General features: G+C 43.6%; 1 protein-coding gene across 2 annotated transcripts in view; it reads right to left on the bottom strand.

Moving 5' to 3' along the window:
* CARMIL1 (capping protein regulator and myosin 1 linker 1) overlaps positions 1 to 15850 on the bottom strand; it is a 311314-nt gene that overhangs the window by 149464 nt on the left and 146000 nt on the right. For both annotated transcript variants that reach the window (XM_047103122.1, XM_047103121.1), the window contains exons 9-10: positions 6769 to 6844; positions 355 to 443 (exon numbers count right to left, since the gene is read on the bottom strand). In XM_047103122.1, coding sequence (XP_046959078.1) covers positions 355 to 443; positions 6769 to 6844 — 165 coding nt within the window. The remainder of the gene's footprint in view (positions 1 to 354; positions 444 to 6768; positions 6845 to 15850) is intronic.

Below are 15850 nucleotides of genomic sequence, written 5' to 3'. Positions count from 1 at the left end.
TCATGTAGCGTCACAACCATAATTCTGTAAGGTAGACACTACTATTTTCTCCGTCTTAAAGATGAAGAAACTGAGGCACAGAAGTGAGGCCACGAGGCACCTGGTTCAGCATCCTCTCACCCACCACACCGGGCTCCCTCCAGCGACACAACAATAAAAGATGTTATAAAACCCTTGACCTTCGTGATGATGGGGAACACAGGGATCTGTTTGTTTGTTTGTTTGTTTTTAGAAAGGAAACGCTACACTGTATATGTGAGCGGCCCAACCTTTTTTTAGAACCCAAGTAGTAATTTTAAGGAAACAGCACAAAGATTTTAAGCAATGTACTCACATATCCTGGAAGATACTCACGTTCTAAGTCCAGCGTTTTCCAACACCAATTCCTCCAGCCGATTGGACCTACTCACCACCCTCAGTATCTGTTCACAGACATCAGTGGACTGTAACAGAAAGCATTCTTTGACCACGTCACGAAGTCTAAGGGCAACCTCACTTGGCTGTGACAAACCCACACAGATGCCAAGTTCTAATTAAATGAGCCATTTATTCGTGCACTCGTTCACACAACAAAACCTCACGGACCGTCTATTCCCACGCACCATCACGTTCGAGGTCCAGGGGATTCAATGATATAAAGGACAAAAAGTTGCTGCCTTTCAGAGTGTACCATCCAGCAGGCCAATCAGACAAGAACACAGACAATTACGATAGACTAATTAAAAGGCCACTTTAGGGGCCCCTGGGTGGCTCAGTTGGTTGAGCGTCCCGGCTTCGGCTCCGGTCACGATCTCCGGTTTGTGAGTTCGAGCCCCACGTCAGGCTCTATGCTGACAGCTCGCTCGGAGCCTGGAGCCTGCTTCGGATTCTGTGTCTCCCTCTCTCTCTGCCCCTCCCCCACTCATGCCTGCTCTCTCTCTTTCTCTCTCTTGCAAAAAAAAAAATAAATAAATGAACATTTAAAAATTTTTTTAAATGAATAAATAAAATAAAATAAAAGGCCATTTTAGTTGTGCTGGGGCCACTCAGAGGCACATCCCAATTTTGGGACAACCAAAAGTAATTCCCAAAGAAAGTGATCTCCAGAAAGGATAACAAAAGACTATGTGGAGGCCATGATGGTAACAATATGATGTTCCCTTTACTGAGCTCTTGTCTTGTGCTAGGCCCTGAGCTAACCCTTTATGTGTGTGTCATTATAAAACTGTTAAGTATCGTCATTCCCTTTTTACAGATAAGAAAGTTAAGGTTTAAAGGCGTCATGTCCTTTAAAAGGGTGGCTGAATGAGCACTTGATAAATGTTTACTATTACGATGTTCCCACTAGCATTCTCTAAAATAAAGGGGGACACAACCCAATGAGAGTTTAGCAAATACTCCCTCATGTAAATAAACATTAGATTGTTTTAAATTATGTAGTTGTGTTATGTATTTGTGTTAAAATATTTTAAGTACTCAGATATAATATTAAATGAAATGGGGAATTATTATGAAATGTCTAATAAAGATCGCAACCATTGAAACGGCTAATGTAAGTAGCACAGGGCTTGAAGGTGTCATGAAAAAATGAAAAGTTGTGTCCTGGCTGCAGAATTGTACCACGTTTTTTTTCTTTCAAATTTTCATATGCTAATGTTTTTATATTTGTTTATGTTTAAGGCAGCTCCTGACTTTAAAATTATTTATACATTAAAAAGTGATTTTAAAATCTCCTTACAAGTTAGGGTCTATTTAGGGCGCCTGGGTGGCTCAGTCAGTTAAGCGTCCGACTTCGGCTCACGTCATGATCTCGCAGTCCGTGAGTTTGAGCCCCGCATCAGGCTCTGTGCTGACAGCTCAGAGCCTGGAGCCTGCTTCACATTCTGTGTCTCCCTCTCTCTCTGACCCTCCCCCGTTCATGCTCTGTCTCAAAAATAAATAAACATTTAAAAAAATTAAAAAAAAAACAAGTTAGGGTCTATTTAAATTCCTTATGATGAAAGAAAGAAAGAAAGAAAGAAAGAAAGAAAGAAAGAAAGAAAGAAAGAAAGAAAAAGGAAAGGAGGGAGGGAGGGGGAGAGAGAGAGAAAGAGAGAGAGGGAGGGAGGGACTGAGGAAAGGAGTGGGAGGGAGGAAGGAAGGAGGGAGTTCTATGTGCTGTGGCATACTATAATCAAAGCAGTTTCTTTACCTCAAATATCACACAAATTTACAATTCTTTGATTTATCAGATCATATATATCCAAATGGATTAAGCATCACTAGAACAGTCTGAAATATAACAAAACTCACTAGTGAGCACCCTTTAGAAAACCCCACTTGGAAACACACAAGTCCCACAGCATCTGAGGCATTTATAATTCTTATGTGGTGTTTGAATCCATTCTGTCTACAATGTTACCTTCACATGGTCCCCGAATTACTGATGTGTCCCACAGATTAACAAAGGAAGAGGAAAATTAATTCCCATTGACCGAATGCCTGCAATTTACATTATGCTGACGGTGGTGATTTTCAAAACGGTGGCCCCCCTGATCAGTGTAATTCTGTATCTCACAATATACAACCAGGTGAACAGATCTTACTTTGTGTTGGCATGATAAAAAGTGATTGCTTCGACAATGTTTTTGCAGGAATTATCCTAATTTCCAAAAACAATCTATGGTATCATTACCTTTCCAGGGCGACCTCACGAAGCATCCAGAAAAGCAATTTCCCAAAGCAGAGCTTTCATTTACCCATTGGGTATAATTACTGTAATAAAAATTTATTACAGAAAATGTACAAAAAGTATGCCCAACTTTTCTTTAGAATGCCAGTAGGGGAGAGGTATAACAAGTCATTTACGTCTACGTTAATTTTGTTACTTTTTACTAAGTGCCAAGTACGTGAAAAGAATTGTTTTCTATACTAAGAATATATGGGATGAAGTTTTTAAAGCGATATGCACATACACCCAAACATAGATGGCAAGTAACATGTGACCATACTGCAGCGCTCCCCAGACATCAACTGACTGTTCAACCCTACGTTCACCGGTTTAGGGAGACAAAATTCTTAACAAATTAAGACAATGCCTCTCCAAGAGCTTGCATTTAGTTAAAACTCGAAAGTATACAGTAAGGGGCGCCTGGGTGGCTCAGTAAGTTAAGCGTCTGACTCTTGATTTCAGCCTAGGTCATGATCTCACAGTGGTGGGATCGAGCCCCACGTGGGGCTCCATGCTGAGCACAGAGCCTGCTGAAGATTCTCTCTTTCTCTCCCTCCTCTCTCTTTCAAAAAAAAAAAAAAAGGTATATAATAAAAACTAGGGGAACTGCTGTCGGAAACAATGGAACTAATGAGAAATAAAAGGCATATGGAATTTTTATATCTAAAAGGAACTACGTACAACTGGCCCAACCACGCCATCTTTAAAAGATTTGAAAAGACCCCATGATGCTCGCTGACTTGCCTAAATTACAAAATCAGGCCTTGAGCAAGACCACCAATCGACTGCAGTTTTAATCAGTGGAGAATATGAGACAGGAACTTGGTCCTAATTGCAAATTTGGCGTATTAAAAAAAAAATCCCTCCATCCTCCTGTTTAACTCAGGGAGAGGGATTACGACTAGAGTCATAAGATGAGCAGAAAGCGAATGGGACCTGTTTCTCTTGTGATGCCCTCACATAAGGGGCTTTTAGTTGAGCCAGGAGCAATCTTAACAACCCGGAGAATGTATACAACTTGAGAGAAAGTCACTCTTTTTTGCCAAGCATTTCCCGTTTTAAAAAGCCCAGGGGTTGGGGCGCCTGGATGTCTCAGTCGGTTGAGCGTCTGGCTCAGGTCATGATCTCGTAGTTCATGAGTTCGAGCCCCACGTCGGGCTCTGTGCTGACAGCTCAGAGCCTGGAGCCTGCTTTGGATTCTGTGTCTCCCTCTCTCTCTGCCCCTCCTCCACTCATGCTCTGTCTCTCTCTCAAAAATAAAAAAAAAAAAAAAAAAAAAAACATTAAAAAGAAATAAAATAAAATAAAATAAAATAAAATAAAATAAAATAAAAAGTCCAGCGGCGCTTGGGTGGTTCAGTGGGGTAAGCGTCCAGCTTCGGCTCAGGTCACGATCTTACGGTTCGTGAGGTCAAGCCCCACATCGGGCTCTGTGCTGGCGGTGTGAAGCCTGCTTGGTATTCTAGCTCTCTCCTCTCTCTTTGCCCCTTCTCCACTCACGCTTTCTCTCTTTCTCACAAAATAAATAAATAAACTTAAAAAAAAAAAGTCCAAAGAAAGTGGAATACTGTCATCTCCTCCAATAAGCCACATATTAGAAAATGTTCTGAGACTGCATATTGCAAGACCCATCAAAGGGGCAAGTGTCCGTTCTTTTTAACTTCGGGTGAAAACTCATGAAGAATTGCCATTCCTTTTGAAGACGGAAGGCTGATATCCCCAAGACCACTTTTCGTTTTAAAATACCGAATGTTGGGGCACCTGGGTGGCTCAGTTGGTTGAGCGTCCGACTTCAGCTCAGGTCACGATCTCACGGTTCATGAGGTCAAGCCCCACATCGGGCTCCGTGCTGGCGGTGTGGAGCCTGCTTGGTATTCTAGCTCTCTCCTCTCTCTCTGCCCCTTCTCCACTCATGCTTTCTTTCTCACAAAATAAATAAATAAACTTAAAAAAAAAAAAGTCCAAAGAAAGTGGAATACTGTCGTCTCCTCCAATAAGCCACATATTAGAAAATGTTCTGAGACTGCATATCGCAAGACCCATCAAAGGGGCAAGTGTCCGTTCTTTTTAACTTCGGGTGAAAACTCATGAAGGATTGCCATTCCTTTTGAAGACGGAAGGCTGATATCCCCAAGACCACTTTTCGTTTTAAAATACTGAATGTTAAAAATATACACATGTGTGTTTTTGCGCTTCAATCTTTGCTAACGGAAAAGCCATAAAGGGCAGCCCTCGCCTCCCTTCGCCATCCTTCCTTTCACCCCAGCACACCGGGGAGAAATCGTGACAGAAGGGCAGCACCACTGGCCGGGACACATCCCTGTAACAGCGGGCGGGGACAATTTCCCAAAGTGGGTCTGCATCAGCTCCTCAGAGCTCTCCTGTGCCCCATTCACCAACTTACAGGAATGTTTTAATGAGCCAGGTGAACTGACTTGGTAGAGAAGCATTTCTCTCACTGATCCCACAATCCCTGAACTGATCCGCTTCTCATTTCCCGATCGGCTCCCCTCACCGGTCTGTCACCGCCGTTGGCTGGGTCCTACAAACGGTCCCCATCCCAGCAAGCAGCAAGCAGCAAGCAAGGAGAGGCTTCTGTCCCCCAGATCTGACCCTCCATCATGGCCTCCGGTCTGTTCCCTGGGACTTCACCTGCCCCCCACCCCGACCAGCCCCAGCTCCATCACCACTGACCTCAGAAACTCCCCCTACTTAGCTGATACAGTTTCCAGGATTCACAGCCCCACACTCGTTCATTTCTCAGCCTCTTCGCTAGTCTGTGACAGCAGTAACAACAGTTAACAGTTAAAAAATGCCGGCAATAGGTCAGGTACTGTGTTCACATTTCTGTCCACATTATTTACTCCCCTGAATAATCTGCAAATTAGCTATACATGTATGGCTACGCCCATTCATTCGTGGTCCAACCTAATTTGACATCTGTTCATTAAATCAATTTTTATGGAATAGCTATTAGGAGCCATATACTCTGATAAGCTCTGGATAGAGACGAATGAGACACGAGGTCCACATCACTCTCAATAATAGGTATGCAGGAAGCTGAGGCCCTGGAACGTCCAGTGACTTAGCTAAGGTCACATGGCCTTGTCATGAGTCAGAATCTGAGGCCCAGGTCTGTTTCCCAGCCCACACTCTTTCTCTACCACGCCGGCTCTCCATGGACCCCAAATGAGTTCAGCCCAAGCTCGTGCTAATAATGCCTTTCAGCCCCTCACTCCCCAGGAAATTCAGAGAACAAGGCAGCCTGTCCACCGGCAAATCTCAACCCTCCGCTTTATACAGATCCACGTCTCAACAAAATCCTACCTCTTCACTATGAAAATCTTAAGCCCCCAGTTTCTGCGCTCCCTGAAGGCCGGAGGCTTGAAGGTAAGAGTCGCCGATAAAACAACCTGTACATGACTTCCTGTCCTAAAATGAAGTAGCAGAAAGCTAACCGGTGGATAAGCCTCTGTCCACACGGCTGCTTTGAACGTGCAGACAATCCCCAACGGGGCGTCTTTTCCCACTGGTAAAAGAGACCGAAAATGTGGCTCCCACATACCTTCTGAAAACCAACACTGCCCCTTGATTTCGTTTCCCTTACATATAAATCTGCCCCAGAGCTCATCCAGAAAATTAATGTTAACGACCATAACTCAACCAGACCAACTCAACCTGGTAACATTTCCCCAAATTCTTAGGAAGGGAGGCTTCGTGGAGACGGAAGGCAGGATAGAAACGTAAAATCTGCTGTGGGCAGCTGTGCAGACGTAACTTTGTTTTTGCCGACAGAATGAGTGTGTGTGCTGAAGGCTACGCTAAATTGTGTCTTTCTGTTCATTATCTAAAATTGCCTGAAGCAGCTGGAAACGTGAGGAGGTACTTCTCCGGAGCATCTCACACGACAAACTGGGTGCAGCGGCATGCAGACCATTCACGGGAAAAATATCTGCTCAAGAAAGAAGCATGTGCGCTGCTCGCCAGATCAGTAGGAAAACAAATGTGTTTCTGAAGACGATCGGGCTTTTGAAACTCAGCGCAGCTAAGCGACCTTTGCAAGAGCTGCACTTTCTTACCAGTTTCAGATCCTTGGAAGACAACTTCGTGAACCACTGGTTGTACTCCAGAGCAGCAATGATGGGTATCAGGTCCCTAGAGGCAGAAATAACAAGACACGTGAAAGCACTTTTAGGACAGCCATATTGGCACTTGACTTTCAACCTGTGACATCCAAGTTTACTTGTTCGTTTCTATCATTCACAAGCACAGCCTCCAGCTGCAACGACTTCCACTGCTAGACAACGGTTAAAGTCTGCAGGACAGATCTTCACGTCTGTAAGCAGAATTCCTAAAGGCTGGTGTTAAATCACTTCGAGGGACTTTGATGGCTGTATCCGGAGGAAAAGAGACCTGTAGAGCGTGTGCTCAGAGACCTTCCTTGCTCTAAGAGAAACTGTACGTCTAGTTCTCTATTAGCAAGTCTCTACCTTTAACCATCAAGAATGTCATATACAGTTCACCTCTGACCAATATGGCTTCGAACTGCATGGATTTATTTAATAAAAAAAATACAGTACTCTAAAGGTATCTTCTCTTCTTTATGACTTCCTTAATAACATTTTCTTTCCTCTAGCTTACTTTATGGTAAGAACATATAATACATGAAAATATGTGTTAAATACTTAGGTTATTGGTAAGGCTGTCGGTCAACGCTAAGCTATTAGTGCTTAAGCTCTGGGGGAGTCGAAAGCTTGGGATTTTCTACTGTGTGGGAGAATCGGTGCCCCAGCCCCCACTCTCCCACCACTGTTAAGAGTCAATAGAACTCTCCAGGTGAGTTTATAATGCAAGCAAGGACACTGTCCAGCCTTGTAGATAATAAGTGACCCTGAATGGATCCCCGAGGCTTAGCAAGCATCCTACAACCATTTGGAACTTTCCCGTAGTTCCTGATGCTGATGACACACATGAGACAGCCCAGGTGCATTTTTGTCTCATGCTTCCCACAAACTCTTCAGCCACTGAAGGAACTATGTGCTTCAGAGAGCCACCTGCATCGTGTTTTTCCAGCTTGATCTCTCCTACAACATGAGCCCCTAACTCATGCACAAGCCAAGAAGCAGACAATTCACTACTCATCAAACACACCATACAATTTCACGGTCGGAAGCATCTTTCAGTGCTGTGCTCACCTAGGAAAATCCCTGCACCCTTCGACGCATATATCACACATCTCCTGTCTGGGCTCCCCTGGGCCACCCCAGCCAGCACCCTGTCCGCATCTCTATTTAGCATTAATTTTATTCTGCCTCGGAGCCATTTTATTCTGCCTCTGTATTCAACATTTGTTGCCCACCACCCCCAGGCTGTAAGTTCTTTGAAAACCAACTCTCTCTCTTCCAGTTTCAGCCAGACCATAATCAGTGTCATCCTCCTGGCGTGACACCTGGCAAACACTCAAACTGTTGCTGAGACGGAAAAGAAAGGCAGAAGGTGGAGAGAGTGTCAAAATCCACATTATTTCATAGCCTCTGCGTACCGGGCCCTGTGGCAGGCACACTACTCAGGCTATCTCATTTAACCACACGTCTGGCTTCGTCAGACATGCTTTAAAAAGGAGGGGCGCCTGGGTAGGGCTCAGTCAGTTGAACATCTGACTTCCACTGAGGTCGTGATCGCACAGTTCATGGGTTTGAGCCTCACGTGGGCTCTGTGCTGACAGCTAGGAGCCTGGAGCCTGCTTTGGATTCTGGGTCGCCCCCTCTCTCTCTGCCCCTCCTGAACTTGCTTGCTTGCTCTCTCTCTCTCTCTTTCTCTAATTAAAAAAAATAAATAATAAAGGAGAAACAAGTCCCTGCAGGTAGGCGAGAGAAACAATGCAAAAAAAAAAAAAAAAAAAGACTCTCAGTGACATGGTTCCATATGCCATCTGTCCAACCAAAGAGCCTCTTTATCAATTTTTGCTTAAGTTTCAGATTTAAAACCATGAACAGCAACCTTTCCCATAGGTCTTCACTCCCGTCCCTGCTCCCCACGGACCGCGTGCCAGAGTCAACGCCATTTGCTCCCCTGCGATCTGGGGACAGTCGCTTCTCTGACGGCAAATGCCGGCTTATCACACACTTGGTTCAGGGGTTCTCCCTGTACTTCTCCATTCAGGAGCCACGGCGGCTCCTTCTCATCTTATTTCCTTGTGTGGATTTAATGTCAAGCAGGGATGACACTTCAGAACCTCTTTATTGTGTGTGCTAGTCTGTCACTTGATTTGAAGGACAGCTGGCTTTTGTCATAACGAAGTCGTTTTCAGGAACCGAAGAGCACATCATTTAGAGAAGCAGGTTTTACATTGCCACAGGGGGCAGGACAGCATCAGCTCTAAAACGACATGCAAAAATCCTGAAAAGGCAGACTGAAGTCCACAAGCGAAGGGAGAAGAATCCAGGCAGAGGAAATGGTCGACAGAGCAAGGTACGGCTTAGTCAGAGATTTTAGATCCGACACCAAAAGCATGATCCACAAAAGGAAAAATTGATAAATTGGACTTCACCTGGTAAAGTGGAAAAATCAGTTTTTCCTTGGCAAATATTTGCACATCACGTTTCTAACGAAGAACTTGATATCAGAATGTATAAAGAGGTTAATGACAAGAAACAACCGAGTTTTTAAAAATAAGCAAAAGAGGTGAGCCTGGGTGGCTCAGTCGGGTAAGCGTCCGACTTCAGCTCAGGTCATGATCTCGCGGTTTCGTGGGTTCGAACCCCACGTCGGGCTCTGTGCTGATGGCTCGGAGCCTGGAGCCTGCTTCGGATTCTGTGTCCCCCTCTCTCTGCCCCTCCCCCACTGATGCTCTGTCTCTGACTCTCAAAAATAATAATAAAAAAAAGTTAAAAATAAGCAAAAGATTTAAAGAGATACTTCACCAAAGAAGATATATCAATGGCAAAGAAGTACATAAAAAGATGTCTGAAATTATTAACCATTAAAGAAATGCAATTTAAAGCCAAAATAAGATGCCACTCCAAACTTAGTGAATCGCTAAAATTGAAAACGAAAAAATGCCAAGCGACTGGAACCTCATACATTGCTGATGGGGGAATCCGAATGGCATACTTGGTGTGGAAAACAGTCTGACAGTGTCTATGATATTCAATACACGCTGACCGTAAGATCCAACAACCTCAATCCTAGATACTCAACCAAGAGAAATAAAAACGTGTACTTCCACAAAAACTTATATGTTACTGTTTATAACGGCTGTATCCATAATGGTCAGACACTGGAGACAACATGGGTATCTTCCACCGATGCGGGGGGACTTCCAAGGCGAGGTAAGAAAAGGCAATAATATGGCGTCTGCTTAGTTCCTTCTGATAGGTTCACCCATGGAATCCAGCCGCCCTGCTCTGAGAAAGGCCAGGCCACGTGGAAGTGTCCCAGCAGACAGCCAGCATCAACTACCAGACCCGTGAATAAGGAAGCCTTCAAGATGGTTCCAGACCCAGCCCATATCTGACTGTAACAGCTGGAAAGAGCCCAAGCAAAAACCACCTAGCGGAGCCTAATCAAGCCCAGAGCTGTGACAGACAATTAACAAGGGACGGCTCTTGCTGTAGTCCATTACGTTTGGAATGGTTCGTATATAGCAACACATAACCAGAACACTTAGTATCTAGAAATAAGGCTTGAAAGCGAAGGGAACATGACTGTTGACAGGGTGACCATTACAAAGCTTTTAAGCAGAGAAATGTTTCAGGAAGTTAACAATTTCAGCCATGTAGGCAGGATGTATCAGAGGAAGGTAACAATTTTCATTATGCAGGCAAGACGTACTGGGGAGAGGAGAGAAGCCTGAGGCAGAAAGCAGGTACAGAGGCTAGCTAGAACAAGAGCCAAGGCAAAATAATATTTTTTTCTGAAATTGATTAAAGACTTAATACGACCCCAGGGGCGCCTGGGTGGCTCAGTCGGTTGAGCGTCTGACTTCGGCTCAGGTCATGATCTCACGTTCGTGGGTTCGAGCCCCGCATCAGGCTCTGTGCTGACAGCTCAGAGCCTGGAGCCTGCTTCAGACTCTGTGTCTCCCTCTCTCTCTGCCCCTCCCCCACTCATGCTTTGTCTCACTCTGTTTCTCAAAAATAAGTAAATGTAAAAAAAAAATTAAAAAATTAAAAAAAAAAAATAAAGACTTAATACAACCCCAAATGAAACATGCACACTTTTGTAACGCAACTACAAAGAAACACAAGGACTGTTAGAATAACTGTTCCATCAGGTAAGGTAGGAGTGCAGGGGGAACCGTGATTGAAAATTGACTTATTCAAGTCTTCTTCAAAGAGGCAATAGACTGTTTCTCGACCTCAAGGGCGGACACAGTGGTTGACTTTACCATTATTTGCATTCTGGTACGCGGAACGGCAAACTTTTCTCTAAGTAAACAACTGTAAGAATGGCCTTAACAGCATTACTCAACCTAGTCATTAGGCTAACCCAAATATCCAATTAACCGCAGAATGGATAACTTGTAGAATGGTCACACATCAGAATACAAAACGGAAGCAAAAGTAAATAATCTATGTAGCTCCATACAACACTATGTAAAACCTCAATTTCTCAGGTCCAAAGCTTCTCTCAACCTGCCTGGACCGTGCAGAGAATGGGGAGCTTCAAGTCTGAGAAGCAAGCATCCAGGAACCACTTCAGCAAACACAGAGAAACGTCAAGGTCTGAACTGAGTGACACTCGGGATTCCTAGAATCAGTCACTCTCAGAACATCTAAGCCGTCGGGACAGCCACGACAGAGGCCAAGGCTCCAGGAGACTCGGTCTACATATGACAATCTATCGCCAATGATGATCAAAACTGGTACATCTCACCTCCACAGAAAAATACACAAGACAAGATGTAAATAACTTCATTCCCGAGAGTTCATTTTCCTGGATGGCTTTCTCAGAACACAGTAATAAGCGATCAGATAAGCAAACAGGATAACTCCTGATTCATGCGGGCCTCCCAACCCCTGTGCCGGCAACACCTCACTGCCGAGAGCTCCCTGGACCTTCCCCGGTGGGGTCTGTGCCAATCAGAACCAACCCCTTCCTCGTGTTTTCACTAAGGCACCCTGGGGGTTACACTACATGATGTAGAAAGGTTTCCAAACACCAATGCTTGTCATCTCGACTGATTTTCTCGTGGTGACAGCTTTTTACTATCAGTCCATGGCACGGATTCTGCCTCCCAATGTGTTTTGTCTTGATCTCCTAAGACACTCTTAACTACCACTTGACTCTGATCTGAAAAGTAAAGTCACCCTTGAGGAGTTACAGCAGTTTAGGTAATGCTCCCCTGAGTCTTGGTAACATGGGAACATAATATTCTCTTGTCATTTCCAAAGGACATTTCTACTGCTTCCTGAAAATGGGAACAAAGACATCTTAAGACTCCAAACCCTGAGAAGGAAGATCCAATGTTAATACCCTTTAGAGTCATATGGCAGAATCTTTTCCTACACTCTGTTGAAGACAGAGGAGACAATTAACATTCCCTAACCTTTTCCCTGCTATAAATGTATTACACGTAGAGTTGTTCGTTGCTATGGTGGTTGTTAATCCAGCCGTGGGCTGGGGTTTGTAATACAAATTGAGATCCTTAGTTCTCATCTCGGTTGGCAACTCTGAATGATCCAAACCTTCCCTTAAAACTCAAATGTACCTAGGGGCACCTAGGTGGCTCAGTTGGTTGAGTGTCCGACTTCGGCTTGGGTCATGATTTCACTGTTTGTGGGTTCGAGGCCCCTGTCGGGCTCTGTGCTGACAGCTCAGAGCCTGGAGCCGCTTGGGATTCTGTGTCTCCCTGTCTCTCCACCCCTCCCCTGCTCACACTCTGTTTCTCTTTCAAAAATAAAGAATTAAAAAAAAAGGAGCAAAACACAAACATACCAAGTTTTTCACTTATTTCCAGAAAAGAAAAAAACATGCCATGATAAAACTGACAAAATAAGGGCAGCATCACAGAAAAGATCGTGAACTGGGATGAGTTAAGATGGCGGAATAGTAAGGGTACCCTGAGCTTGTCCCTAAAACACAGCTAGATCAGCATCAAACCATTTTGAACACGTAGGAAATCGATCTGAAGATTAACAGAACAATGTGCATAATCTCAGGGACAGAACGTGGCAGCTTCTCTGAACAAGGACACCAAAACACACCTCAGATCTAGCTTTCTTACCTAATTTCTTTAATTGTTAATTTTTTGATTTCATTCTATTATTATAGCTGTTGTTTTTTCTTCCTCCAAAATGACAAGAGGGAGGAATTTACCTCAAAAGAAAGAAGAGAAAATAAATGAAGGCCAGGGATTTAATCAATGCAGATATGAGTAAGATGTCTGAACTAGATTTTAAAACAAGGATTATAAGGATACTAGCTGGGCTTGAAAAAAGCATAGAAGACACCAGAGAATCCCTTTCTGCAGAGATAAAAGAACTAAAATCTAGTCAGGCCAAAATTAAAAATGCTATAACCAAGTTTCAAACCCAAATGGAGGCCATAAAAACAAGGGTGGATGAGGCAGAAGAGGGAATCAATGATATCTAGAAGATGAAATTATGGAAAATAATGAAGCTGAAAAGAAGAAGGAAACAAAGGTAACAGATCACAAAGGCAAACTTAGGGAACTCGGTGATTTATTAAAACATAATAACACTCGTATCATAGGGGTTCCAGAAGATGAAGAGAGAGAGAAGGGGGCAGAAGGTTTATGTGAGCAAATTATAGCTGAAAACTCCCCTTATCTAGGAAGGACACAGACATCAAAATCCAAGAAGCACAGAGAACTCCCATTAAATTCACCAAAAGCCAGCCATCGCCAAGACATATCATAGTCAAATTCACGAAACATACAGAAAAGGGAAGAATTCTGAAAGTGGCAAGGGGGGAAAAGAAGTCCCTAACCTACAAGGGAAGACAGATCAGGTTCACAGCAGATCTGTCCACGGACACTTGGCAGGCCAGAAAGGGATGGCAGGATATATTCAATGTGCTGAATCGGAAAACCATGCAGCCAAGAATACTCTATCCAGCTAGATTGTCATTCAAAACAGAAGGAGAGTTAGTTTCCCAGGCAAAGAAAAAACTGAAGAAGTTTGTGACCACTAAACCAGCCCTACATGAAATTTTAAGGGAGACTCTTTGAGTGCAAAGGAAAAAAAAAAAAAAAAAAAAAGACCAAAAGCAACAAAGACTAGAAAGGACCAGAGAGTATCACCAGAAACACCAACTCTAAGGCAAAACAATGGCACTGAATTCATATCTTTTACAATAATCACTCTGAATATAAATGGACTGAATGCTCCAATCAAAAGACACAGGGTATCAAAATGGATAAAAACACAAGATCCATCTATATGCTGCCTACAAGAGATTCATTTTAGATCTAAAGACACCTGCAAATGGAAAGTGAGAGGATGGACAACTGTCTATCATGCTAATGGTCACCAAAAGAAAGCCAGAGTAGCCAAATTGTATCAAACTAGACTTTGAAACAAACGCTATCGGGGCACCTGGGTGGCTCAGTCAGTTAAGTGTCCACCTTCAGCTCAGGTCATGATCTCACAGTTCATGAGTTCAAGGTCAACACTGGGCACGCTGCCGTAAGCACAGAGCCCACTTCAGATCCTCTGTCCCCCTCTCTCTCTGCCCCTCCCCCCCCCACACTCACTCGCGCGCACTCTCTGTCAAATAAACATTAAAACAAAGACTGTAACAAGAGATGAAGAAGGGCATTATATCATAATTAAGAAGTCTGTCGATCAAGAATATCTAACAATTGTAAATATATATGCCCCCAATATGGAACCACTCAAATATAAAAGGAGGCGGATAGGGGATGGGCTAGATGGTGATGGGTATTAAGGAGGGCACTTGTTGGGATGAGCACTGGGTATTTACTGTAAGTCATGATCACTGAAGCCTACCCCTGAAACCAATATTGCACTGCATGTTAACTAACTAAAATTTAAAGAAAAGGAATGAAAAGAAAAGAAAAGAGGAAAAAGAAAAAAGAAAAAAGAAAAGATCATGAACTAGCCTCTGGAAATGCAAAATTTTCTGTAATGTAGGGATTTTGTGTGTCTCTTTTCCTTTCAATTAAGAAAACTGGCCACTTTATATGGTTGTTCATTTTAAAAGGAGTCTTTTTAAAGTCGTCAAGAATCTTCAAACTACTCTACGGTGAACCCAGGGCGGTACACCCGTAGGATTTTAGATCCAAGACTCCAAACCCTTCCCGTCACATTCAACCAGCCACTTATTTGGAAAGCCAACAATCACATGTTTCCTGAAGCAACTCCTCAAATAACGACAGCACTCTTGTTGTTTTGGATGTTAAAAATAAACTAATAGTGGGGGAGGGGGCTATTTCAAAAAGTTAAAATGCAAAAACAAACAAGTTGGCAAGTGATTCAGGGTCTAAGTCACTTGCCTTAGTCACAGAGCCCGTCTGACCCAGACCGGAAACCACGCGTACGGAATTGTTCACAGACATTTTGAAAAGGAAAACAGAAGCCAGCACTGTTCTTCATACCTGATTTCACACTCCGAACAGCATTTCTTCCTTTTGAAATGAGAGCGAGAATAAAGAGAGACAGCCTAGATTAGGAAAGAATTACACCAATGCCCTCGGGACAACCTTGACAAACATTAACCCACACGCAAAACTCTTCTGGAAGCATCAGGCTCAAGACTGTCACTCTGATGAGTAAGAAATATGAAAACACAAATACACGAGTCTGAAGGGAATGAGCTGCCAGCTGGGCTCTCATGAGCCAGGTTTAAACTCAATGATGCATGTCATCGAGCCTTTAGAGGATTGAGGAGATTAGCTCGTCTTGCAAATCTACCGGGAGCAAGAAAAAAAAAAAAAAACCGATGTATCCAAAGCGGTATATTCTCTTCGCCTCGGCACCACTCCCCCTCCACCCCATCATTCCGGCCCCTGCAAATTACAGTGTAATTACACTTTTTAACATGTCGGCTCACAGACCTCGGAGAGGTCCCGTGAGAAATGTGCAGCAAAGCCTTTTCCAGCTACACCTCTTTTTGGCCCATCGGTATCTAAAGCAGCGCACGCTTCGAGAAAATACTTAAATAAAATTTTGGAAG

The sequence above is a fragment of the Lynx rufus genome, unplaced genomic scaffold (genome assembly GCF_022079265.1).
Source record: "Lynx rufus isolate CCGP_SWC_20201006 ecotype Redwood Valley unplaced genomic scaffold, mLynRuf1.p SCAF_6, whole genome shotgun sequence".
NCBI lineage: Eukaryota > Metazoa > Chordata > Mammalia > Carnivora > Felidae > Lynx > Lynx rufus.
Note: the sequence above shows the minus strand (reverse complement) of the source record. Positions and strands in the feature narration are given on the sequence as shown.